The 25,869-nt window shown below is 38.2% G+C and overlaps 1 protein-coding gene and 1 long non-coding RNA gene across 5 annotated transcripts in view; both read left to right on the forward strand.

Annotated features, from left to right (window-relative positions):
• The window catches only part of LOC130577040 (uncharacterized), an 8,149-nt gene extending 5,876 nt beyond the window's left edge, over window positions 1–2,273 (forward strand). The window contains exon 4 of the long non-coding RNA XR_008965728.1: window positions 655–2,273. This is a non-coding gene — a long non-coding RNA (uncharacterized LOC130577040). The remainder of the gene's footprint in view (window positions 1–654) is intronic.
• A 7,390-nt stretch (window positions 2,274–9,663) lies between these two features.
• PHF14 (PHD finger protein 14) overlaps window positions 9,664–25,869 on the forward strand; it is a 155,713-nt gene continuing 139,507 nt past the window's right edge. For all 4 annotated transcript variants that reach the window (XM_057372130.1, XM_057372132.1, XM_057372131.1 and 1 more), the window contains exons 1-3: window positions 9,664–9,801; window positions 10,274–10,384; window positions 22,548–23,197. In XM_057372130.1, coding sequence (XP_057228113.1) covers window position 9,801; window positions 10,274–10,384; window positions 22,548–23,197 — 762 coding nt within the window. In that variant the 5' untranslated portion in view covers window positions 9,664–9,800. The remainder of the gene's footprint in view (window positions 9,802–10,273; window positions 10,385–22,547; window positions 23,198–25,869) is intronic.

A 25,869-nucleotide genomic window follows, 5' to 3' on the forward strand; every position in this document is an offset into this window, starting at 1 on the left:
TCTCTATTTAAATTTTTACAGCATTTCCCAAGTCTGAGAAATAATTAAAGCAATCTGGAAATCAATTCCATTCCCTATAATTGTCAGGGGTAGTAAATCTGTGTGAGTATAAAAATGATCATTGCTATAGGATGATATTTAGCATATAAATATCTTCATGAAATAATGAAGTAGAATCTTATYGCTAGAAGACTTGTCCAAGTTTGGGACTGGAGACATCCAAGTCTCTTTAGGATTTCTGTTTTACGGACCATCACAACTGCAGTAGATTCCCCCTCCATTTCATATCACTAAACCCTTCAAAACTGATTATTTCCAAGTTAATATCAAATAAGARTAAGTAAGTATATTTTTAGTATCAAATGGGTCATAACTGTTAATGTCTAGTTCAAGCAATATGACAATATGGAAGAAAATCTGGGTTTTTTCAGAAGCTCTGAAGCTGCAGGATTTCATTCCAGTTCTCAAGAAAAACTTGAGATCAACCTGTAAAAATATTACATTATCACAATATTATTTATAATAAAATTGTTGCTATTATTATTATTATTATTATTATTATTATTATTATTATTAGAGTATTATTAAACTCTTGTATGCATTTGTATGCTATTATTTCTTAAGCATTTATACCTTGAAAATTTTATTTCACAGTAACATACAAGACAATTACATAGAGACTTCTGAAGGTCCTGCTCTGGCATGGACTGTTCTGACGGCTCTGCCATCACCTAGGAAGGTAAAATCTCTTTCACCTTCCTATATCTGTTTGCAGGAACTTGTGCTTCTTGCCAAGCAACTGATGGTCACAAGCCATAAGAGTGGCCTTCACTGTAATCTGTTTTCTCCCCAGCCACAGAACRAGATCAGATCTATCAGTTCTTGCTGCACTTTCAGGCAAGGTGCCAGTAACTTTGCCATATGCCGCCAGCAGGGATCCTTAACAAAGACATGTCTTGGTGATTGCTTTTCCTTTTTAAAAGACAAAGGAAACTGTATATATGTCTAGATGAAGGGGAGCTCTAGCATAACTGAATGTCTTTCCTTTTGCAATAAATTGGATCTTAAATCAGCTCAACTTCTTAAAATACAATTTTTCAAGAAAAAAAACTACACAATTTGGCAAAACCAGATTAAAAACAGATTAGATGCTATAAAGTCTGTTATAATAAAAGACAGCTTCTGYGTCTTTGCTAAACATTGTGCTAATCAGTGATATAATGAATATTAGAAAAAGCAGCAAATTGATTCCTAAATGTCACAATTACATTTTAACAGAGGACATTAAAAGCAGTTATTTCCTTTCTTGATTGCTTAGAGGTTTTATTATTTCATTATAATTTATCATACAAAWACAAACCAGGCCAGCTCAGCTTCTTTTGTTTATAGATAATAAATAAATGGAATTTAAAAGGAAGCTATAGAAACCCCTTCAGTAGAATTTATTTTATAGCAATTCACAAAGGTTTTTGTCAGAACAACTGAAGCATTTTTTGTCCTCAGCAAGACCAAAACAAGATTGTATTCGAAAAGCTTTATGTGAGAAGGTCCATTGGCGCTCACATTCAAAGTAATTATTCTTGTAAAATTAATTAACTTTTTTTTTTAATCTAAGCCCTTAGAATACTTCCCATTAGTAACAGCAGGTCTGTGCTTTTTATGTTCATTGTGGCAGATGTTCTTTACATCCCAGATTTCCTCAGAACAACAGAATGGTTTGATGGATGAAAGACTACATCTGGAAAAAGTGTATCAGTCAGCATCATTAAAAGCCTGAGCTAGGGCCCACTGAAATCAGTGGGAGTCACTGGCTTATGTTCACATTTTTTATATCTTGTTAAGAAGGAGTAAGTCTTAATTATTAAAAAAGAATGGAATTATATTCTTTACTTGCATTGCACATAATTTATTTCTCCAACAGTGAAGAAGAGACAGGTTGTATTGGCAGAAGAATCTGTCATGGCACTTAAGGATAGCTGGGCTTGGGATCCCATGAGACTTTCAGGTTTACACAGTGAGTGCCAGCTGGCAAACACCCTGGGGAGTCTGCAAAGGCTCCTAAAACGTGCTGGGAAGGTGTAGCTGGCTATGGCGTACCACTACTACTGACAAAAGGGAAGAACGTTTAAGCAAACAAGAAAGCTGAAGGCTGAGGTTTCTATGACAGCATTTTGGCTAGGCCAGGGTTARTTTTTGCAGTAGCCAGGAGGAGGTATGGCTAGGACCTGAAGGTCATTCTCTACCACCTCACWTCATTTTCTGGGGACTGGGGAAGGGTCTCACTTAGAGGTTAGGAGAGTATTGTGTGGTCTGGTTGGGCTCCGTGGTGAATGTTTTGCATGTGAATCRTTCACCTCTCTCCTGTACATCTTTGTTATTAATATTGTTGCTSATGCTGCTCAACTTCTTATTTCATTGTAGTTTCCAGGAAATTGTTATTATCTCAACCTGTGATCTTTTCTTTTTGTGCCTCCAATTCTCCTCTCCAAGGTTAGTCCAAGGAATTAAATTCTCATGGATAACTGGACAACACTATGCTGGTATTGCAGTGTTTATCACCTATGGAAATGGAAGAGAAAATAGAAAAGGAAACTGAAAACACTTTTCAGCAAGGTCAGGGAGACAACTGTGAACAGGAAGGAATCCTTCAAATTGGATTTAAAACAAGAAAATAAAAAGTATCATAAGTTTTAATAAATGTCAAAATATATCAGTTAKGGAGGAAGGAAAATTAACTTGAGAATCAACAAGATAAAAGCATCAAGATTAGTAATAAGATGTATTTCAAACAGATAAAAACCATGCCAGCCTTCATTGGCACAGCAGATGGTTTGTATGAAACACACTCAAAGAGAGAGTGTTTCTCCATCAGTATTTTTCTCCATCAGTTAATTTTCTCCATCAGTATTTTCTGTGGAAAAGAAATAAAGATACTCTCATGTCAAAGTGCTGTTCACTGGGAGGAGAGGGCTCAGTGGACAATCTGTCTGAATTTGAAGTTATTGTGGAAGCAGCTACAGTTAAAATATTTTTTTTTTTAAAAAAAGATAAAATGCTTTGATAAAATACATAGAAACTAGCACTATCACAAAATGTCTGAAAGAGCTCAGGTATGAAATGGTTCAGCTACTAATGGTGTAAATTCTTACTTGACTGGACAGTAAATAAAATAGCAAATGAAATTCAATAGAGATAAAGGCAAAGGAAGWGAAATGCAGTATAGATAAATGTAAATAAATCTATGCTGCTGAACACAAGAAATCCTAGCTTTGCATGTAAAATGATGGACTCTGGGTCGACTGCTTTGACTTAGGAACAAGACGTTGGGATTATGACAGTTTTACGGAAGCATTGTTTCCRTGCAGTCAATGTTCACTTCATGCCCCAAGAAAACAAGAATCTTAAAAACAACATGAGAAAACAAAAAATAGAGAACAAAAGAGAAGACATTATTCAACTAAATAAATGCACTATTTGCTGTGTTTCAGTGCTGTCCTCTCACTATAGAAAGGCTGTCTATAAAGATGGTAAAAATTCATTAAAGGTAAAAAGGGGCATTGATGACATTGCAGTTTATCTCAGGCACACTATCAGAACTGACTGTGTCAGCTGGGATTCTTCAGCCTGGGAAAGAGATGAACATGAGCCAGTTTCAAAGCAAACAAAACAATGYTTGCATACACAAGGCAGTAGATCTGTGGAATTCTGTGTAATAATTAAGTAGGTATTAAAGAACTCTACATGGGTTACAAGGGAGAATGGACAAGTTCTTAGAAGAAAGACCCATTACAGTCTACTAAATGGACAAACCATAACAGGATCAAGAAACTCACAACATTGAAAATAACTGGAAGTTGGGAAATCAGTGTATAATATCATATATACTTACTCTGTTCCTGCTTTTCTCTGGCTGCCCACTGAAGCTAGATTTACCTTAATATGAGCAAGTAAAACACCTCTAGAATCTAAAATTTTCACAAGATGTTGTTATTATTATTTAGTATTCTTATTCTTTATACAACATGTATTTTTGRAACAAAAAGAACATGGCTTACTGGATGAATTTGTTGTCTGAAAGTCACGTTACTTAATAATATTAATATTCCTCTTGTAGCTTTTATGTCTGGGAGCTTTAATCATGATTCAAAATTCTGCCATGTCTGATATAAATAATAGGCAGAAGAACAATACAAAAATGGGAATATTAGGTCTGCCCCAAATGGTTTGGTAATACACACATTGAACAAGAAACAGAAACGGAGACAGCTATAGCAACATGCTATACTTGTATAGCAGCTATACAAATAAACTATGAGACAAAATATTCCTTTGATTGTACAAAATTTTTAGGCAGTATGGTGGTATTTGAGAAGGAAATATTTGACAAGAAAAATGAACCCAGTTGGCAGGTATTTACATGTATTACATTTTAAGTATTTAAGGATGCCTGGAAAAAAGGCCACAAATTTGTCTGAAAATTCAGCAGCAAACTAGAGGCCAACACATTGTGTTAAACAAATTTGTATGGTGAATTTCATCTGCTGTAAAGAAATGACAGGTGAAAGGAAGAGTAACCTCTGAAATGTACTGAAATCAAACTAAAGAAATTCATGGCTGATGCAGCAGAAGCAAATTCACTGGAAGGATAAAAATGGAAAAGGAACATAGTAGAAGCTAAGRAGAATCATTACAATAGATATGGTAACAGCAGAGCTGCCTTTTTGAAAACCAGAGAAAGAGAAGATTGGTGGAAATGACAAGGAAGATGAGCCTAGACAAGAATTTTAGCTGAATGGGCAGATAGGAAAGCTGCATGTGAGGTACACTTTACAATGAATGTTTCAGACATAATTTCAGTGGCAGAATCTGCAGTGAGGTTTGAGTTGAGGATGATGTCCCTCAGTATGGGTGTGAATGACAGGGTTGGTGTCATAGTGGCTAAGTAGGTAGGCATACACAGCCAGGTTAATAGTGGGAATATATATACAAATATATTTATATAGTTCAGAAAGCTCTTCTACTGAAAATACATTCCATTGGTTTTTACTGTTGTTTTTCGCTTTTCCTGGACTCTTACAACATGTGTACAATGTAATCAACCCCTCCCCTCCCATAATGAATTGACTGAGGCTGAGCGTGACCTTAGGAATGACAGAAATCTCTCAATATCTGATGGGAACCTTCCCTGGCAGCATTTGACTGCAGCAGACCTTGTAGCAGTCTGTACTTTATTTCAAAGTGTTACTGTTCAGAGATTGTTCATACTGAATTTTCTCCCTTTGTAATTTAAAACAGCAAGGACATCTGATTCAGTCTTTTTCTCTTTATATTTTACCATATAACACTAGACAAAAAGAGCAGAGATCACTGAAAGAGTTTGCTGTAATGGCACAGTTAAAGAGTAAAAGCTGCAAGATTTCTCTTTGGAAAGATATTTCAAGAGGTCAGTCTCCATACTAAGGATGGTGATGTTTTGATAGACAAAAGAAGTCTGCCGTTTGGATTCAGACAGGTAGGTCATGGCTTTAACTGTCTGCACACTGACAGGAAAAAATAGACACAAGATTTCATACTATTATTCTCCATTTACAGCTGAAGGATAAGTTAAAAACATACTTACTCTTGAGTTTATTCCCTACTTGAAGAAAAATTTATACTTCTTCCTTTGAAAACTCACCAATTCATTAAACTAAGAATGACATTTTTAACGTAATTTATTTGAATGCGACTTTACTCTCTGCTGACTTGCTATTGTCTAAGTCTTTCTAAAATGCTCTTTACAGAGCCCCAACAAGATTCTTTTTTTTCTTAGGGCAAAAGTACAGACAGAAGATGTTGTTTTCTCTTTCTTCAGCAGCAGAAGAAATGGAGATTCAGACACCTACTCTTGCAACAGGCTGTGCACTGAAGGCTCAGCCTGAAGACAACCACTGGAATGCTGAGATAATTCAAAGACCTGATGTGCTTGACATGACCTGAGAAGCTGAAATATTTGTAGGCATTTTTTTAGGTATTATGTTAGTGATGGAGCTGCCATGACATTTTCGTACTAGATACACTATTTAAGTCAGCTCTATATGATTTTCCTCCAAAAATGACCTTTTAAGATAATTTTTTGTATGTGCATGGAGGATAGTACCTAAAGTGCTAAACTGACAACATTTAGAATCTATTTAATGGTTATAGCAATGTCAGTACAGCACCCAGTTTCCAGCAGTGTGCCAGTAATACCTTCTTCTACCAAAAAGGCAACTGAACATTTCAACATCCTTGGTTTTCTGCTGAGATTGGCAAAGGCCTTGCAGAAATAAGAGAATCAGATATTCTAAAGGTTTCTTTCATTTGGAGCATGAATCCCTTCTTTTCCCAGTCCTTGAAATAATATGACTCTACTAAAAGAGGTTAAGCATCTACTAAGGGGGAATTACCTTTTAATAGGTGTTTTAGTAGCCAGAAACTTCCAAAGAATTATCAAAAGATAAATTGGTAGTTGTACTTAATTTCTGTGTTGTATATTTTATTTAYTTCTAATTACTACATTTGGAAGATTTATTGGTAAGCCCTATTTCTGTAGTGCTCCGAAGCTTAGACAAACAGTGAATAAATTTTAGGCACTTCACAGTTCTTTTCATTTTATTGATGTGGGTTTTTTTCTGTTGAGAAATGAGTGCAAAGTATGCAAGCTGAGTACAGAAGACAATAAAGAGTCTGTGCATGTTATTTTCAGAAATGAAAGTGTGAATATTCCTTTGAAGAGGGAAAAAAGGAGAGGGGAAAAAAGGTTTGGGGCAAGAAAGAGTAAGAGAGAAKAGGTGAGAGGGCTTGAGTCATGGGACAGAGTATAAAAGAAAAGGAGGAAGGAGCAGTTGAGGAATGTGAGGTACTAATGAGGAACAGGGGYAGGCAGCCATTCATTAACTTCTGTTTGATCACCTGTTCCTGCCAGAACTATGTAGGTAGAGACTGGAACAACCCCAGCATTGCAGACTGCCCCAGAGGGCTGAACTGAAAGCCAGACAGTCCATACATCTGCTCTGACATTCTTATTTAAAGGATTCATAAACCCCATCTCTACAGGGTGTTCCTCTCCCCTCGTCTGTGCTGAAAGCTCTTTTTTGAAGCTGTCTGCGCCCCTCAGCCTGATCTTCTATTTGGGCCAAATCTGGGGACAGCTCTTTTTATTGTTCCTTCCTGTTACATGTGATTCGTAACTGTCCTGTCCTGCCAATCACTGTGTATGGGACAAGGCCAGGGACTTGTCCACTGACAGGAAGAAGGTTTGGCAGAACCTGTTGATGCACGTTACCACAGATCTGCAGAGTCTCAGCAAAGGGATCTGAGTCATGATCGAGTCCTGCCTCTTGTCTTCTAAAATTGAAATAGTGTGTGAAGGGAAAGTAGGATGGAGATTGGCAGTCAAAAGGTAAAAAACCACCCAGGGAGTGACAAGTTGATATACACAACTCTTCATTGAACAGGGAAGCTGACCAGAGATTTGAAGAAAATACTAGTGTTCATGGGCCAATAGCATATTTGGGTAAGGCTGGCAAAAGCAGATTCAGGGAAAGAATTCATTTTGCAGTCACGTTTCCTRTGTAGCCAAAGAATTGATGCAGGAAACAGGAGCAGTCATCGTGAAAACATCAACTATGGATGTGATAACAGGCTACAAAAAACCTAAGAAATTCAAGCACAGAATTAACACAAAATTCACACTTATCTTTGGAATTTTCTGTACTTCCAAAATACTCAAAATCAGAAACACAAAATTATTGCTGAAAGTATTTCAGCTGCCTAATTATATCATATGCCAGCCAGCCATCTATATGCTCTATTTACAAACATATATACATCAGTAACAAGTTACCCATCTTTGCAATGCCAGGGGGAGTTTTGGCTCTGGGAAGGTTTGTGTGGGTGCTACATGCAGCACTATGCTAAATGTGGCACAGGCTCTGGCCACAGAACATATACTTGCCAAACTTTATGTTCCCTCCGTGCTTCACGATAGAACAGTTTGCCCCTACATTTATCCATCATTAGACACACATTTTCCAATTTTAAAGCTCTTACAGTCCTGTTGGAAGTGTTAATGTTTAGCACTATTCTCAACCCTTARGCTCTTAAAGTCATACTAGTGTGCCAGACTATCAGTTCTTTTTAAAGGTTTTGTGCAGGTGGCTCATTTTGGTTGGGGGAGAGGCGAAGAAAACTCTGCCAAAACTGTGCAYACACAGGGACCAGGGACAGCCCCTGCAATCGCAGTAAAGTTGGAACACTTGCAAAGGCATGGCCCAGCATTGCTCTTGATACCTATATGGTTTAAGTCAAAGTTACAAGATGCTTATGCAGCTTATTGATTGAAAACTTTATATACCATATAATAGCTTTTTACAAAATACCAATGTACAATGTAATAGCTTTCAATATATTATCAATATTAGCTTTTCATATATTGTTATAAGTTTTCATATAGTTTATTAGCAGCATACAGTGTATCAGCTAAATATAGCCATGGTTACTCATGCAGTGTACCAGCTGGATGTAGTTAAGCCAGTGGCTTAGTGCTTTGACAAGTAGAATCGCCAGGGAGAATAATTCAAAAAAGTACTGTAGAAGTAGACAAGTAGATACTATATTAAGGAAGAGTAGAAGCACTAATGAGAATTTGGCAGATGTGTAAGACAGTTAGCTGATAAATGGAATATGAAGACCTTGAGGACTAGAAAACAACTATGGAACATCATAACTGCGCATGCTCTGAAAATAAAGTTGAAAATCCCACCAATGATGAAGACTATGGTCTCTCAWTAGAGGGRGACYRCYRCGACCACTGAAYTGAGGGTGACGCAGGCACACTTGCGTAACTGTGATGCCGTATATTTCCGTGCCCACATACAGTAGTGGATGTAGTGATGGTGACAATGTTAAGCTATACTTACTTGTATAAATAAATGACAATTTTAAGCGAGGGTAGGTGAGTTAGGAGGAAAGATCCCACTCACCTCCAGCGCTGCACCCCAGCGGCGCAATTAATACCTGCTCCATAGACACTAGTCTATGGGRTTTTATTTCTAGCCTTTTTTTTCGGGCATCACTCTTCTTCACCGTCCATCTCTCACCATTCATTTAGCTTTGAGCTTTTGAGCTCTCACACTCGTGTGATGTGGTCAAACAATAATCCCCGGGATTTGCATTTTCATGGGATCGCAGAAKGGTTTGGKTTGGAAGGGAATGTTGGAAGGTCGCTAAGTTCCAACCCCGGGCTGTGGGCTGGGACACCCTCAGTGAGACCAGGTTGCTTAGAGCCCCATCCAACCTAGCCTTGAGCACCTCTTCCCAATTTTTTTTTCTTCAATGTGCAATGGGCTGCCGTTCTTCAAAAGTGCAGGAATGATCTTGACGGTGCAACAGAGCACACGTGAAACTCGGTAGTTAAATGAGAACAGCTTTGTAACGCTTCGCTTTCACACGGGGGAATGGAAAAGTGCCAGAGAGGTTTTTTGAGCTGTTTTTACAGGCAGCCCCCTGAGAATGAACGGTTCTTTGCCGCGGGTTTGCGATCAGCGCCGCTCACCTCCGCCCGTCCCCGCCGAGCCCCGCGGGCAGCGCCGCTCCCCGGCTTCCCCTCGCTGTGCGCATGAGCCCGAGCGGCGCCTGCGCGGCGGGGCGGGCGGCGGGGCGGGCGCGGGTCTGCATCCGGGTCGCCGCCGTGCCCATTGTCTGGGGAAGGGGCYCGGGGCTCGGCGGCGCTGCACCCGAGGGCCCCCGCCCGTCCGCCGCCCAYCCGCGCCGGCTTTAGTAAGTGATCCGCAGCGGCTCTGCCGGCCCTGCCCCGCGGGGGTGCCGCGATAACCGCGGAGCGTCCCCGCCCCCGGGCGAGCGGGCGCATCGCCGTCCCTCGGGCGTCCCGCGGTCCCGGCTGCGAGTCCCTCCTGCGCCTGGCCGCCGGCGGATCGCATCCTCGGGGGATGCTGGCGGCTCCGGGGGCGGCTGTCGGCCCCAGCTCCCTCCCAGCCCTGCCGGGGCTGCGGGCAGCCCGCGGTKCGCGGTGCCGGGCGGGTTCCCGGCKCCTGCAGGGAGCACCAGCGCTCCGCGGGCGGGCGCGCCCTGCCCTCACCTGTGGGAGCGGTGTCCCCGGGTCCCGCTGCGGCTGCGCTCGGACTGCCCCTGCCTGTCACGCCCGTGCTGCCTTGTAATTTAAATGCCCTTAGCGATGCTGAATTCTCTCCTCCCAGTAACAACAGTAACAACACTTTTTTTTCCCCTGCAGTGGACCGCAGTTCGAAGAGGAGACAGGTGAAGCCTTTGGCAGCTTCGCTGCTGGAAGCTTTAGATTATGATAGCTCTGATGACAGTGATTTTAAAGTTGGAGATGCTTCAGGTAAATATGCTTTCTCATCTCCTCGGTTCAGAATTAACTCATTTTGGTTTATGGTTGCTCATTTAATGTCATACAGGAGACAGAATGCTTGCAGTGAGTCTGTTAAGACTTGGAGCCCCTTAAAGGGAGTGACTTGATTGGATAACTGGGAATCARTACTTCGATTGTGATTATTATTTTCTCAGCAGAAATTGCACGAGTGTCAAGTTTCGGTAGAAACATTTGAGTAGCTTCTGTGCAGACTGCCCCAGCTGTATTTTTTGCTTTGGAGTTCTTCAGTGTAGAGATAATTTTTGGAATATTTAGTGTAGTTAGTGTTGAAGTAAGAAGAATCGAAAACCATTTTGTTTTGAACAAGTCTGGATAATAGTTTGTTGTGGAYTTACGAACTTGCCTTTTTCTCAAGGTTAATTCGACTTGGTGACTAAGAACCTAAAGCAAAAAGGTAATTGTTCAGGTTTTTATTATTTTTTTAACAATAGATAAACATAAGGTGTCCATTCAGATAGAAATATGCGGAAAAGTGTACACATTTCATACTGGAGGGAAATTCTTGTCACAGAATGTTGTTGCTTTGCGGTCTTCTATATGTGCAGAATCCTGTATCTGCAGGGAACATTCACTGAAACTGAAAATAGAGAAGATGCCAAAATAAAATATGTAACTTCAAGTGTATTGAAGGAAAGGGAGAGAAGGAGTAGGACCACATTAGTGAATAAACTGCATGCTGGATGTTCAGTGGCATATGCTGAGGGAAATAAACAAGGAGATGCAGATTGTATAAAATRTAAGGAAAGCATTATGGCAGCTTATCAAATAATTTGACTTTGCTATTTCTGCGCTGGGGATGCTGGTGTATGTTTTGTGTGAATGTATGGTGCAAAAGTATTCCCATTTAAAGCCTTATTCTTTAACATTTGGCAAGTTCATCTGTGTTGCTGGACTTAAAAATACTTAATAATAGTTTACCCAGTGTCAGTTTTAAGATATGTACAAATGCTCCTTGTTTATGGTTTGTTCTGGCTTTGGTTTGATTGGTTGGTTTTGTTGTTCTTACCACCTCTCCTCCCAGTCTTAGACACATCTCTCTTGCTTGTTGTGGTAGAACAGGCTGCAATGGCTTAAGAGAGTAAAATTGATGTCATCTGACCAATTTCATTTTAAGACTTTTGGGGACTGGTTTAATTTACTCTCTTAATTGAGTACTGAGGCTTCTTGATCCTTTACTTTGAATAAGGATATAATTTGCCATGAAAGGAAATTATTTTTAATTACCAAAGAAAATCTCCCTGTTTTGCAACAGTAGCATAGTCAGGATTTAAGGGAAAATGAGAATTGGAGAGGGAGTGTGGCTGATTAGCACATAGTTCAGAGCAGTGTATTAGTTGGTCAACAGGCAGTCATTTATTAAAASTAATGACTACAGCTTCCTGACTCAACAATATGTGAGTGCAGAAGTTCCATTTGCAATTGATGTCCTTTTTTGACTTTTAGGGATTTTAGGTATACTGGWGGAGGTCAGTATCTAGACTTGAGTGTATTTCAAAATCAGTTCCATTTTGAGGAAGTTGAATGGATTTTTCTTTAAAAATGCAGCACTGAATTGAAACAAGTATTTGAGAAAAACCCAAGTTTTGCTTAAAAGTATATTTTCTAATTGCTGTTTTGTGTTCATATATCTCGTAAAGTGTTGTTGTAGGATTTCTGAACCTACATCTATCATTTGTAGGAGAAATTAATGTTCAAAATTTTGTGAAAACATTTTGAAATAGCAAGAGAATTTGACATCATATACTTTGTTCAAAGGTTTTCAGTGTGGAAGAAGAAAGTTGTGAGGGTTTGGAGATGTTGGGGAATATAAGTTTTTACAAATAACCTCTTAATTAAAAACATTTCTTACGTGTAATACAAGTTTAAATGAGTAGTTGCGGAATATTTGAAGCAGAACATCTGTACTGATTTAAAATGAAGCTGTTATAATGTACTGTTAAATTTGGTTGCACCTAGTTAGATTTGGCTGGAAGATTGATTAAATAAAGGGACTTTTTTACACACACACACACACACACACTTAGACAGAAACATGTATATAGTACTCTCCATGTGCAGCCTGTTGCAAATCAGTATTTAGTATTTGCTCAAATTCAGAATGGCATTGTATAGTTGCTTACAGACAGAAATAAATGTGTCAGAAGTAAGAATCAGTCCACATTGAAAATGAGCATAAATTCTGCTTGTGCACTCAGAAGAATCCTGTAAGTATGGTAATTCCACACTCCACAACRTAAGTTTATTTCATTCACAAATGCGCATACAGTTGTTTAAAATAACAAAACAAATCTGAAAATTAAGTCAAAGGATTATTTAAATACCAAATTAAAAGAATTCCAAAGTTGTTTTCTCCCTGATGATTGTGTTGTGTCCTACGTATAAGCTTTAGAATCTCCAGAGATATGTACTTGTAGATGATACTTAGCAARTGTATGGAGAAGGAAACCTGAACATCTAAACTTTTACACACCTCCATTGTTCTCCCAGATTTCTGGGARTACACAATCCAATAATGATTTGAGAAGTTGTATTAAGTGCTTTCAGGAAGCAATTGGGATTTCTGAATTTTTGTTTTCAGAGTCCTGGTGCCTTGATAATTTTTTTTCATTACAAAAAATATTTCAAATCACCTAACTTCCATTTCCACCAAAAAATCCATAGGTGACATAGACTTTTACTTACAGTATAGTTAATTTCTTTCATGTTTGGGTCACACGAATAGTAAGTTGGCCTTTTCCCCTTAAAAGATCTCAACATGCTGACATACCTTTAGGGAAACTCATTTTAGAACTGTTACATTCTTGTAAATTTACTTAATGTAAATAGCTTTCAGGCCTCCAGGCTCTTCCTTAAGCTTTTACTAAACAAAGTGATTTTTAATGTCTTCTCAGTTTCTAGTAGTGCCATATTCCAAAGTACTGTGTTATTCTGGTTTTTGTAGACATCTTGAAAAATTTATTCTGTAAGATAGAATGTCATATGTAATCTTAATGTAGGATCAATCAAAAAACTGTCCCTTAGGAGTCAGTGTACAAATATGTGACTTGAAATGRTGGTGCTGTAACATATTCAACTGAAGGTTTGTGATAATATCTTTCATCATACACATCAGTTATTTGAAGTTTTGCTTTTAAGTTAAGTAAAGCATGCTTTGGGGAGTTTTTTATTCTTTTTTTTTTTCTTCAATGAGAGCAGCTGGAGATATACTGATGTCAGAAATCAGAGTACAGGTGTAGAGTAATTCCCAGCAAGACTCCAAAGCAAGAATTTACCACTTCTTTCTCATCTGTGAACTCAGTTTTGTCAGTGCATATGCTGAAATTGAAATGATGCAGAGGAATGTAGTGTGGTCCCTGAACAAGAATGAACATGAATTTAAGGACTGGTTCTCTATTGCAGTGTAGCTAAGAAGAAAACAACTGAATGCTGCTTTTGAAGAACTTAATCCTGTTGCTACTTCTGCTACTAGTCTTGTAGACTCAAGTTTGTAGATTCATTCTTTTTTTTTCTTTGGTGTTGAGTGTGGAGCCTAACGTGCCTATATATTATGCACCATCCTTGCAGTTGAGGTCAGTAGAAGATCTGTTTAAAACAAGCAATGATCTGCAAAAATACATATATTAGAAATTCTTAAAAACCTGTGTCKTGATCTAGAAATAATAAGTTGCAAGTATCATTGTGTAACTTGTTTCCTCTTCACACAATGGAGCTTAGACTTTTTCTTCYCTATACAGGTTATTATAATATAAAGAAATGTTCATGAAGGATCAAAATACTGTAGTGTTAAACAGTACTGAAATCTTGATGAAGAAACAAATATGTTTGGTTTTGAGACTAAACTTAAATGATAGGCAATGTAAAGTGGTAAACTGTTTCAGTCAACCGTGAAGGTAAATGAAAATATTTACTAATTAATCATTAGTAAATTATGACATAATTCCATATTAACTTGTAATTCCTGGGAGTGGAATTCACAAGGGCTTTTTCTAATTGAGAAAATGGAAAATACCAGCATTGTGTTATTTTGGATATTTTCATCCCGTGTAAAATTTTTTGTTGTACAGATGTCTGCCACACTGAGTAAAACTTTAGAGTGACAGAGAAGCGTTTCTGACTTCCATTCTCTTTGGAATCACTGGGATTTCTGTTATTCCATGTGCTTGCTGACAGCAAAGGAGTAATGTTACAGAAAYCTAGGCTTTCTTTCCAGTGTCTAGCCAGGGTAGATTCCCATCCAGTAATTATTTTTCTTTGTTTTCCCCCACTGTGACTTTTTGTGCCTTGTGTTTCCAGTGTGTCCCTTACAGACCYCCTTGCAGTGTTGTTCTGCTTCTGCAGTCACTCTTGAATGGGATTTTGGTGGTYTCCTCCTTTACTACCCATGCTTTAATTGTTTTTTGGTTTTTTTTTTCTTTTTTTTTTTGGTACATAGGTCCATCCGCTGTGCATTTTCTGCAACACAGAGAAGATTATTCTGTTGTATTAACTCCAGCTTAGTAGGATGGTCTTTTTGCAGCCTGACCACCTCTGAGAGTYTAGATATGCTCAGTGAATATGAGATTTTTTTAAGTGTTTCATGAGCATATACTTCTTACAGTGCCTCAGAGACTTAGTCTTAGCACATTGAAATATCTCTCAGATACCACTTCCCTTGTATAAGATATGAAACCCTTAGGTTGATTTATTTTTAATAAATATTCTAGCTCATCATTTAGTAATTTATGTTTGAATTCAATTTTATGGATTATTTAGGACTGAAACTTGCTGGGGGAAGTCATGGCCTATCCAATACTTTATCATAAACAGCTAGATGTTAAAAATGGGGAAGMTGGAAAATGTCAAGGAAATTCAGGAGGTAGGGCACCCAATTTTGTTGGTGTTATGACATTGTAGATAAGGTGCTTTCTAATGACTCAAGTCAAAATTGGCAATCTTTAGTTTTGGGTGGTTTTGCAGCTTGAATAGACATCTACTGAAATGTCATATGACATAGTTACTGCTAGTGTAGAAGTGAGGAAACTGCTTACTARATTACTTTCCCTTGTTCTCTTTCCATCTTTTTTTATTAAACAAAATACTTGTTTTCTGAAATGTGTAATCATGGATTAGTGGTCAGTTTCGTCTTCTGTGCTGCCCACTCTATAGCTGCAGTTAATACATATTAGATACTTCTTTTCAAAACATTATTTGAGAAGAGAGTTTCTCTCCATAGAGCAGTAGCATCTTAATCTGTGTTGGTTTGGATTTGTGTGTTCTTAATCATTTATTTCAGACAGTTCAGTTTTTTTTGACTGCAAACACTGCTGATGTTGAATTGCTGGTAGTCCACCAGTGTTTAATTATCATATGCAGCAAAACAGTTTAGCAAGCCAGGGGCATATATCTAACTGGTGTGAGATYATCTTTCTTGAAATTATGTTGCAAGTGAGGTATTAAGGCTTTTAAGTTCTTGCTAATAGTTATATAAATTATAACCTAACAGACCTCTGTGTCTAATAGSCAAATGTGGTCACAATTTTGCTAGTTGCACAACTCTGCCTTTCGTAATTGAAAAATTCTTATTTTCCATACACAATCTTGGTTTTCCTACCTCTTTCTTTACATCCAGTTATTAATGCTGTAGCTACCTAGTAAGTTTAAGCATTTCCTTAAGGTGTTATGGAGTCGTTATTTGTGAYACCTAGATCAGACATGTAGGAAGTAGAGCTGCTTTTGCATATATATATATATATATATCGGTATAGCACATGTGCCAAGGACTTCTTGTCACACTGGAGCTGTTTTTGTAAGGAAGTTTTGTAAGGCTGAGGCTTGACAAACACTTTTAGTAGTGCTTKCCACGTTTCCCATCTGTCAGGATGCAGGCACCTGCATCAGGTKAGGGATTGTGTATGGTGCATAACATGGTGTTTTAGCAGAGGTTACCAGGTAATTTCACGTGATCATGTTAAAGGCAAGTTGTTTGCCTTGTATGGGACAAAAAGAGGGTAGAGGACCAATAGACAAGATGGTGGTGATTGAGTGACATTAATCTCACCTACATCCTGGTTTTTGTTACTGCTTTCAAAAACAGTATGTTATAAACACCACTGTGGGCTCATGATCACATGATGGATGTAGATTATTATTGAATAATATTATTCAGCAGTAATAACTTAGTAGTTGGCTTCTGTATTGCATGCTCAGTTTTACAGRTTTTTCACTCCTTTTCAATGTTCCAGGATCCTTGAACGTGTTTGTTTCAGGTAGCTTTGAGGACTTTGGAAAGACTCAACCAGATAGGACTCAGTGCAGATAAAAGAATTTTCTAAAAAGTTTCCAAATGTTTTTTATCCACCATTTGGAGTTTGTTAAGCTTTGTTAGTGGAAGAGGCAAATCCAAAATTGAGTCCCTAATTGCCTTTAACTAGCTTATCTTTAAGAGTTCGCTTAAAACAATCAATAAAGCTATTTTTTACAGAGCTGCTTATTAAGCTACATATTGCATTGAAGAACCTGACTGTTTCTTGTGAGTGGCTGGCCAGGTACTTTTGTAATGCAGCACTTGCTCTCTGTATACATGAATTTTCTTAGAATATTGAAAAAAAAATTAAAACTTATAAGGTGTCTTATTTAGAGTTGTTTGTAAAATGGTGCTGCGAAACCCTGGGAGGATTTTTCTTTGTTGCCTCCTGTAATGATTTCAGTAGGTTTACCTTCAAGTCTTATGCATCGAACATACTATACAGGACCCTACAGCTGAGTGGAATGTTTCTTTATTATGGTTTTGTTTTTTTTTTTTGTATCTTAATTCTGTAGCATAATATTCTGTTCTTGGAATTCCTTTCAGAATTATCCTCTTTGGATTTGACTGCCACCTGCTGTTGTGCTTAGCAGAGCTAAGCTACAAGGTGTAAAGGAAGAAACGATGTCTTTCTCCCAACTGTTATCTCTCATATTTGTTCTCAGCAGAACTCTATATTCTTCACTATTTGATGGTGTATCTGGCCCCATCTTTCACTTAGAGTAGCTTTACTTCACTCCTATAGGGAATGACACGGTATGGTTGCCAATTTGAAAGAGCCATTCTTTAAACATTTCTTTCAAGGAGAAAATTGTATACTACAGCCTCTTCCTCAGTAAAAGTGCAGCTGACAGAAGAAGACCTGCAAAAATTGCTGTTATCACAGAATAGCTCTTTCTAGAAAAAACACCTATCACAGTGGATGCATTCAGATCAAGGAGAGATATCAGTTACTATAGGTATCTCTAGTGTGTATATGAATGTATAAACGAGAGTAGAAAGCAAAATGTGCAGGCAGAAGGCAAAGAGAAATTGAAGGTGAAAAGTGGATGAAAATAGTGTTCATTTGCTCTCAGCTTTAAATTATTTGCATGTTGTAATATTGATGTACAAGAATCAATGTTAGTAGTTTAGAATGCTGTTAAAGATCAAACTATACCAMAACTAAGATTCCCTCCAAAACATGAAAGGAAAGCTTATATTGGCAAGAAGTCTTAAGACTATTTAGAAACACAGCAGCACAGTTAAGGCATCAAAACAAACATCTGTCATAGACTTGTGGTGGGGAAATAAAGCAAGGGAACATAATGAAAGCTAGCTTTAAAATTCCAGTTAATTTTAACGTGGCAAAATCCTATATTACCTTATTTACGTGAGACAAATAGTGTGTATAGCACTCAGAASCTGTGAAATGAGATACAAAAATACATTTTGCTTTGAACATACTTTTGAACATACTTTGCTTTGAGCATTTAATCTGCTGTATGTCTAGTATGGGAGTATAGCTTTAGGAGTTACTTGTAAAGTGTTTATGAGAGCTGGAAAGTATAATAGAATTGTAGAATTGTTTAGGTTGAAAAAGACCTCTAAGACAGAATCCAAAYTTAACGCAGCACTGCCAAGCCCACCATTAAACCATGTCCTTAAGTGCCACATCTACACATCTTTTAGTGTCTCCAAGGATGGTGACTCAGCTACTTCCCTGAGGAACAAACTTTTCCATGAAGTTTTTCCTAATACCCAACCTGATCCACCCCTGCTGCAATCTGAAGCCATTTCATCTTGTTCTGTCACTTGTTACCTGGGAGAAGGGACCAACCCACCCCTTGCTACATCCTCCTTTCGGGCAGTTATGGGAGTGTTGGGTCTCTCCTGAGCCTCCTTTTCTCCAGGCTAAACACCCCCAGCTCCCTCAGGTGCTCCGCATCAAACTTCTGCTCCAGACCTTTCACCAGCTCCATCSTCCTTCTCTGGACTCAYTCCAGCACTTCAGTGTCTTTTTTTTCTCTGAACCGGACACAGGATTTGAGGTGTGGTCTCCCTGGTGCTGAGTACAGGGGGACAGTCCATGCCCTGGTGCTATTGGCCACACTATTGCTGGTACAGGATGCAGGCTAGGATGCCATTGGCCTTCTTGGCCACCTGGACACATGCTGGCTCTTGTCCAGCCAAATGTCAGCTAGCAGCCTGAGGTCCTTTTCCGCTGGGCAGCCACTCTGTCCACAGCCTGTAGCTCTCCAGGGGGTTGTTGTGAACCAAGTTCAGGCACTTGGCCGTGTTGAACATCATACAATTGGTCTTGGCTCATCAATCCAGCCTGTCCAGATCATTTTACGGAACCTGCCCTGGGGGCAGATCAACATTTTTGCCCAACTTGGTCTTATTTGCCAACTGTCTGAGGGTGCGCTTGATCCCCTTGTCCAGGTTGTCAATGAAGGTGCTAAACAGGGCTGGCCCCAATACTGAGTCATGGGCAACACATTTGTGACCAGCCACCATCTGAGTGCAACTCTTCACCACCACTTCCTGTCCAAGCCTCTAGACACTTTTATACCCAGTGAACAGCACATCCATCTAAGCCAGTTTTTTCCAGGAAATACTGTGGGAAGGGGCGTCAAAGGCTTTACTATAATCCAAGTAGACAACATCGACAGTCTTTCCCTTGTTTTTTAAGAAGGTCATCTTGTCATAGAAAGATCARTTTGGTCAAGTAGGACCTGCCTTTGCACACCAGTGCTGGTTGTCCTGCACATGCTGCGTGATGGCATTCAAGATGGGTTGGGTGGTCTTTAACACTCCCAGCAGCGTACCTGCTTTGTTGGGCTTCCCCCTGAGTCTTACCCTTAAACATGCCTAACATCATTGTGCCCTAGAAAATCAAAACACTCCCTAATATAAGGGGCTACCCCACCACCTCTCCTTCCTTGCCTGTTCCTTCTGAAGTGTTTATAGCCATCCATTGCAGCACTCTAGTTGTCTGTGTCATCTCAAATGGTGGCAACTGTGTCACTGCTGCACGATGGCTTTCATGTCTTCCTGATTGTTGCTGTGCTATGTGCATTGCTGTAGAGGCGCTTCAGTTGGGCYATTGATCTCGACAACTTTTTTGGGGAACAAACCCTGAGTCTTACATGACCATTTTCAGTCGCTTCCATRTTTTGTAGTACATCAATAACCCTCATGTCTTTATTGTTGCATGTATCTCCATTTCCTACCTCCACTGAGGCAACAGACCAAAGGACCTTTTTTGCATGCTGGCCCCCAAACACTGGTGTGCTGCCCTAGGCATGTCTCTAGTGAACATGTGTGTTCACTAGATCTGTGTTTTTTYCCCATTCCCCCTTCAAATCTAGTTTATTCTTTCAATGAGCTCTGCCAACTCCTGTGTAAAGATCCTCTTCTCCCACTTTGTATCAGGTGTGCCGTGCCAGCAGGCCGGGTATCTTATAAACCAGCCCACGATCAAAAAACTTTAAAAGATAATCTAAGTGAATTTACTGCCTTGGTCAGGAGCACCTTTTACTAAACTAGGTTGTTTAAAACTCCATCCCACCGAGCCTTGAATATTTTCATTGATGAGGCATCTACAAGTTCCCTGAACAACCTGTTCCCAGTGTCTCTCCATGCTCATTGAAAAGTTTCTTATGTCCAATCTGAACCCCACCCATTTTCAGTTTAAAACTGGTTCTCCTTTTCCTCTTACCACCGGCTTTGGTAAAAAAATCTCTCTTAYAAGCCCCATTTATACCTTGAAAGGGCAACATAAGGTCTCCCTGGAGACTCTCTTTTCCAAGCTGAACAACTCCCAACTCTTTGAGTGCTGCAGCCTTTTCACTGTTTACATGGCTCTTCTCTGGAGGTACTCTCTCTTAACAAGGAAAGGGTGAGAGAGCTAGGGCTGTTCATCCTTGAGAAGAGATGACTGAGAGGGGACCTCATGCATGTCTAAGTATCTGAAAGGAGGGTGCTGAGAATGGAGCCAGGCTCTTGTCAATGGCACCAAGCAATAGGACAAGAGGCAATGGGCAGAAACTGATGCACAGGAAGATCCACCTGAATCTGAGGAAGAACTGCTTTAGTGTGCAGGTGGCCAAGCCCCTGAACAGATTGTCCAGAGCTGTTGTGCAATGTCCCTCATTGGCGATATTCAAGAACTGTCGATGCAGTCCTGGACAGTGTGCTCAAGGATGACCCACTGTGGTCCCTTCCAACYGTACTCACCCATGATTCTGTATCCAAACAAAGTTATTGTAGCTTAAAAATATTTTTTTTGGATTGCATGTTAGTTAATACTGGTTTTATTTCTTGTGTATGCCTGACTTTTGTTCTACCATTTCAGAACTTCAGGTAATTATGTTGTACTTTGATTACTACTAAATTAAGTAGGTGTAGAGAAATGACTGAATTACTCTTTTCTCGAAAGACTGTAAAAAAACTTGTGATTTTTTTGGATCTCTAAATGTTAGAACATACGTTGGAAACTTATTTTTTGTTAGCTTGAAAGGGGGTGGACAGCTTTAATGGATAGCACTTACAGATTTTTTTGTCAATAGTTTTATAATAAATCTTGTCACCAAGACTTCCACATGCAGATATATGCAGAAGAAGGCAAAACTGACCATTACATTGAAGTAACCACTGGCTAATCATTGGCAATGTGCTTTGGGTTGCAAACAAATGCTGAATGAAATGTGTAGCCYACCAACCTCAGTCTATTTATTTGGGTCTATATGGAGATGGGTGTGTACAGAAATTCTCTTTGTAAGGGGATACTGAGTGGTGGAGATTTTTCGGTGTTAACTAAAGCAATTAAGATTTTTTTAAAATTTGCAAGCATCGACATGTTTCRTCTTTGCATCTATATGTCAGCGGATCAAGAACTTGGTGATAGCTTTGAGCAAACTGAAAACTGTTGTCGCTCCCTAAYTGATCACTGCTTTGGATCAAGAAACTATATTTTCTTGTAATTTTTTAAGAAATACTTTCTGAATTTTCCTTCATTAACATAATACTATGAATGAAAAGCAGTAGATAAATATGAGAGATAGTAAGGTAGATCCTGTTTATAAAATTTAAAAAGTTCACCTGTCATTTTTCAATATTTTTTATGTGTACTTTATCATAAAAAAATGTCTTTTTTTAAAAAATAAAAATCCTTTTCTAGTCTTTTCTATTGCTTATATTGGCATGTGTTAATTAATGGAAATAGCGAATACACACAGAACAATACCCTATGAGTGGTATGAGGTTAATGCATTGTTGTGCAGAGGCATAATTGATGTGGGATAAATAGGTGAACTAACCTTGGAAATTAGAAGAGCCCTCAAACCCGGAAAACAAACATGTATTGAAAATGAAGGTGTGGGATTATCCATACTATTATTAGGACTACATACATAAACTCTTCATTTTGTAATTTCAAACCTCTTCTATTAGATAGCTGTTTTTTTGGAAGATGTAGARAATATCTCCAGAAAGTAAAAACTGGAATGCTCTTTCTTTAAGATGTGACTTCACATGGAAATTACTCTGTGCTACTACTTTTTGTTAATATGAGCTGCAGTTCAAAGGAACATATAATGCTCATTTAATAAGTTCTACCATCTTTTTTTTTTTTTTTTTGGCATCTTAAAATGCACTCATGTTTAACAGATTCTCAACACAGTATTCCAAATAGCAGTATTTGGACACCAGCTGAAAAAATAGGTGGAATACCTTATGAGGGAGGAACATGCATCATTCTTTTGTTTAACAACTTGCTTCAAGAGATTTTATTTTTGGGGGTACATTTGTGTCGGAACTTTTTTTAAATTTTCATATGCTCAACAGATTCTGAAGGAAGTGGTCATGGGAGTGAAGATGCATCTAAGGACAGTGGTGAAGGTTCCTGTACTGAATCAGAAGAAAATATCTTGGAGGAGGAACCGGCAGAAGAGAAAGTAGAAGAGCAACAGCCGAAAACCTCCACTGAAGAAGAGGTGCCAACAGCGGACAAAGAGGTAATTAAAACTGAAAAGAAAGAGCAAGAAGATGAAGAAGAAAAGCCAAAAAAGAAGAAAGAGAAGGAGAAAACAGCTGAACCTGATGCTGTGGCTGATGAGCAAACAAGTGAACCAAAAAAATGGAATTTGCGCAGGAACCGACCTCTGCTGGATTTTGTGTCGATGGAAGAACTAAACGATATGGATGACTACGATAGTGAAGATGACAATGACTGGCGGCCTACTGCTGGGAAAAGGAAAGGAAAGAATGCACTGCGGAAAGAGGGGAGTGATGGAGATAATGAAGATGATGAAGATGATGGGAGCGGAAGTGATGAAGATGACAATGATGAGGAAGGTAATGAAGAAGATAACAGCAGCACGGCTAGCGATGGAGGATCCAAGAAGAAGAAGAGTAAAGTTCTTAACAGGAATAATGCAGATGATGAGGAATTGACAAATGATAGCCTGGCTCTTTCACAAAGCAAGAGTAATGAGGTAGTGCAACCACCTTTCTATAATATATCTGTTGACAAATGGAAACTACTCCTCAATAGCTATTCTGTTAATGTTAAAAGTTAAACTGATTGGCTGGAGTTGTGTTTACACACAATAATAAGTGAATAAGTGAAGCAGGAAAAGTTATACTAAATAGGCACTGCATATTAAATAACCTTGCTTGGACCATTTGACCAATCTAATGCTCTAACAGTCAATAGAGACTTCTCTTGGCTTTATGGAGATTGGTTTGGTACTAAAATAGATGGGAGGTCCAGTATGCAAACTTTGTTAGCGAGACTTCTGTTTCAGTGTAAATGTTGTATAGCTCTAATGTTCTAAAAGTTAAAAGCACCTGTGAAATAATCATAAAATAGATAGGTGAGACAATCTTTGCCCTTCTTTGTGACAAACATCAAAGTCTGAACACAAAGTTCACTTACAGAATTTTAAAGAAATATGCATACTAGGTTTAAAATCAAATAGAATAATTATTATAATTTATGTTGGATCTACTTATAATAGTCGCAAATGAAATAATTTCTTGCCATACTAAAAACATTTGGGAACWATAATTATTATATTAAATACCTTCTGATTGCAGAATATGAAAATTATATATATAAATGTATAATAAAGTAAACTTTTTTTTTCCCTATGCACAATTGCAGTTGCCTTGAAGATTGTGCCTGTGGAAAAATTAAGATACCAGGTTGTCACTGTGGCTGACTTCATGTCCTGCAACAGCTAAATTCTGAACAAGCTAAAAAGAAGCTCTAAAATATAAACTCAGTTTTCAGGAAATAATTACAATGTCAACATAACATTTGAGAATGGTTGTGATATGACATTATTTAAAGTTCTACTGTTCCCTTTAAACTTTATTTAAATGTGTAAAATGACAGGGAACTAAACAGTATTTGGAAGAATTTGCTGTGTCCGTTTCAGATACTTTTATAGGTATCGTATATCTATAGATATATTTATGATTGCAAGTAAACTGTGCTGTTTTAGTTACTAGTAATAAGTGGGATTGSGATTGAGGAAAAAAAAGCATGATTTGTTTAGTTTTTCTTTTTTTTTTTAAACTTTTTTTATAGGCATCTTCTTTCCTTGTGAGGCTCTGTGATTCCATTGTTATTACCTGCAGTTTCTTGGCTCCAGAGCTGAAAGTGCTCTACCAGTATTAATGATCAGAACTCGAAACAGACAGAGGCAGTTTTCTTTCAGAGTTGCTTCCCATATCAGAATGGAGATGTGAGGCTATATTCTTAGTGATATGTTCTTCAGTATAATTTCTGTTGGCTTGAAAAAAYAGACGAGTTTCAGAAACCCAGAGCTGTCTCTGGTGTATCTTCTGTGAAGCTTCTTAGTAGGCATGGATATCAGATTCTATTCTTCCCTTAGATTTAGAGCAGTGTTTRGAACATAAAATCAGAATCTGGCAATTAGAAGTTGAAAATACGATTTTGTAACTGATAATTKATTGCATGTAAAGCTCAGTACTGTTTATGAGTAGGTCTTATCAATAAGTTTTGCAAAAATGAGTATCTATAGAATGAATTATAGACTGTAGTTTTCAAATTTCTATGATACTCTATATATGGTATTGTAACAGTATATTCTCCACTGCTACAGTATTTTAAAATAGTGAAAAAAGTAAAAAAAAGGCTTGTCCAGCAGACAAATCCAGCAAAGTCTCATTACACTGCAGAAACAGAGCTCTTAGAAAACAAGACGTTTGAATGCATAATTAATTTAGAAAATTCAGTTAATTAGTTCTGAACATATTGTAGTATCCTTTATATACGTTCTTTCTTCTTTCTTTGCTTACTTTTTATAGATAGAAACTAGGAGAGTGTTTGGGATGGGTTGTTTGGTTCTTGTTTCTGTGTGATTTTTATTTGTTTACATTTTACAAAAATATTTTGAGRTCTGCATGTACATTATTTTAACTGGTGCTGAAATTAAAGACCATGTGCTTTTCTATTGTATTATGCACAGAATACAAACTTAGCTTTCTTTCCTGAGGTCAAGCATCATTAGTAGGTAAATGGTGCTTTTCTGTTTTTGTAATTACTACCACTTTATAGGACTCTTCTATTCTCATAAAGTAGTTATTGTATTTTTAATTTTTTCCCTTTAAACTTAAAAGTCTGTGGGAATATAGCTTGAAATRCTAACTTTCTTCAATAACACCACATAAATGGGAATTATGTAGTGATTCAGCTGAAATTCTTTTTCCCACTTCAGGAGGCGGTAGGACTTGTTTAGGAGTTGGCAGCAGTTGCTGTTCTATGTAAAAGTTCCCATGTTTTAAGCAAGTAGAGTCTCTCAGATGCTTATGTAGACTAAAAGCAGAGGAGAGCAGCACACTTTGCAGGTCATTCCCTGACTTTGCCCACATAAAAAAATAAATTGCTCAGCTGCTTTGTTTGACCTGTTGGCTGTCTTCATATGAGGTGAACTTTAATGAATGGGGATCCTAACACATGAACAAAAATTTATTGTCCTATCATCACTGCTTGTTTGTTTGGGTTCTTTTGTCCATGTGTGCATATGTTCTCACTGGCTAGACATGTAGTGTTGCTTCACGTTGTTTTTACAATGCAATTCTGTTTTTTAATTTAAAGTAATATTTCGGTTCTCTTTTTTTTTTTTTTTTTTTTTTT

This window comes from Malurus melanocephalus, unplaced genomic scaffold (assembly GCF_030028575.1).
Source record: "Malurus melanocephalus ecotype Western Australia unplaced genomic scaffold, MMel_1.1 scaffold_164, whole genome shotgun sequence".
Classification (NCBI taxonomy): Eukaryota; Metazoa; Chordata; class Aves; order Passeriformes; family Maluridae; genus Malurus; species Malurus melanocephalus.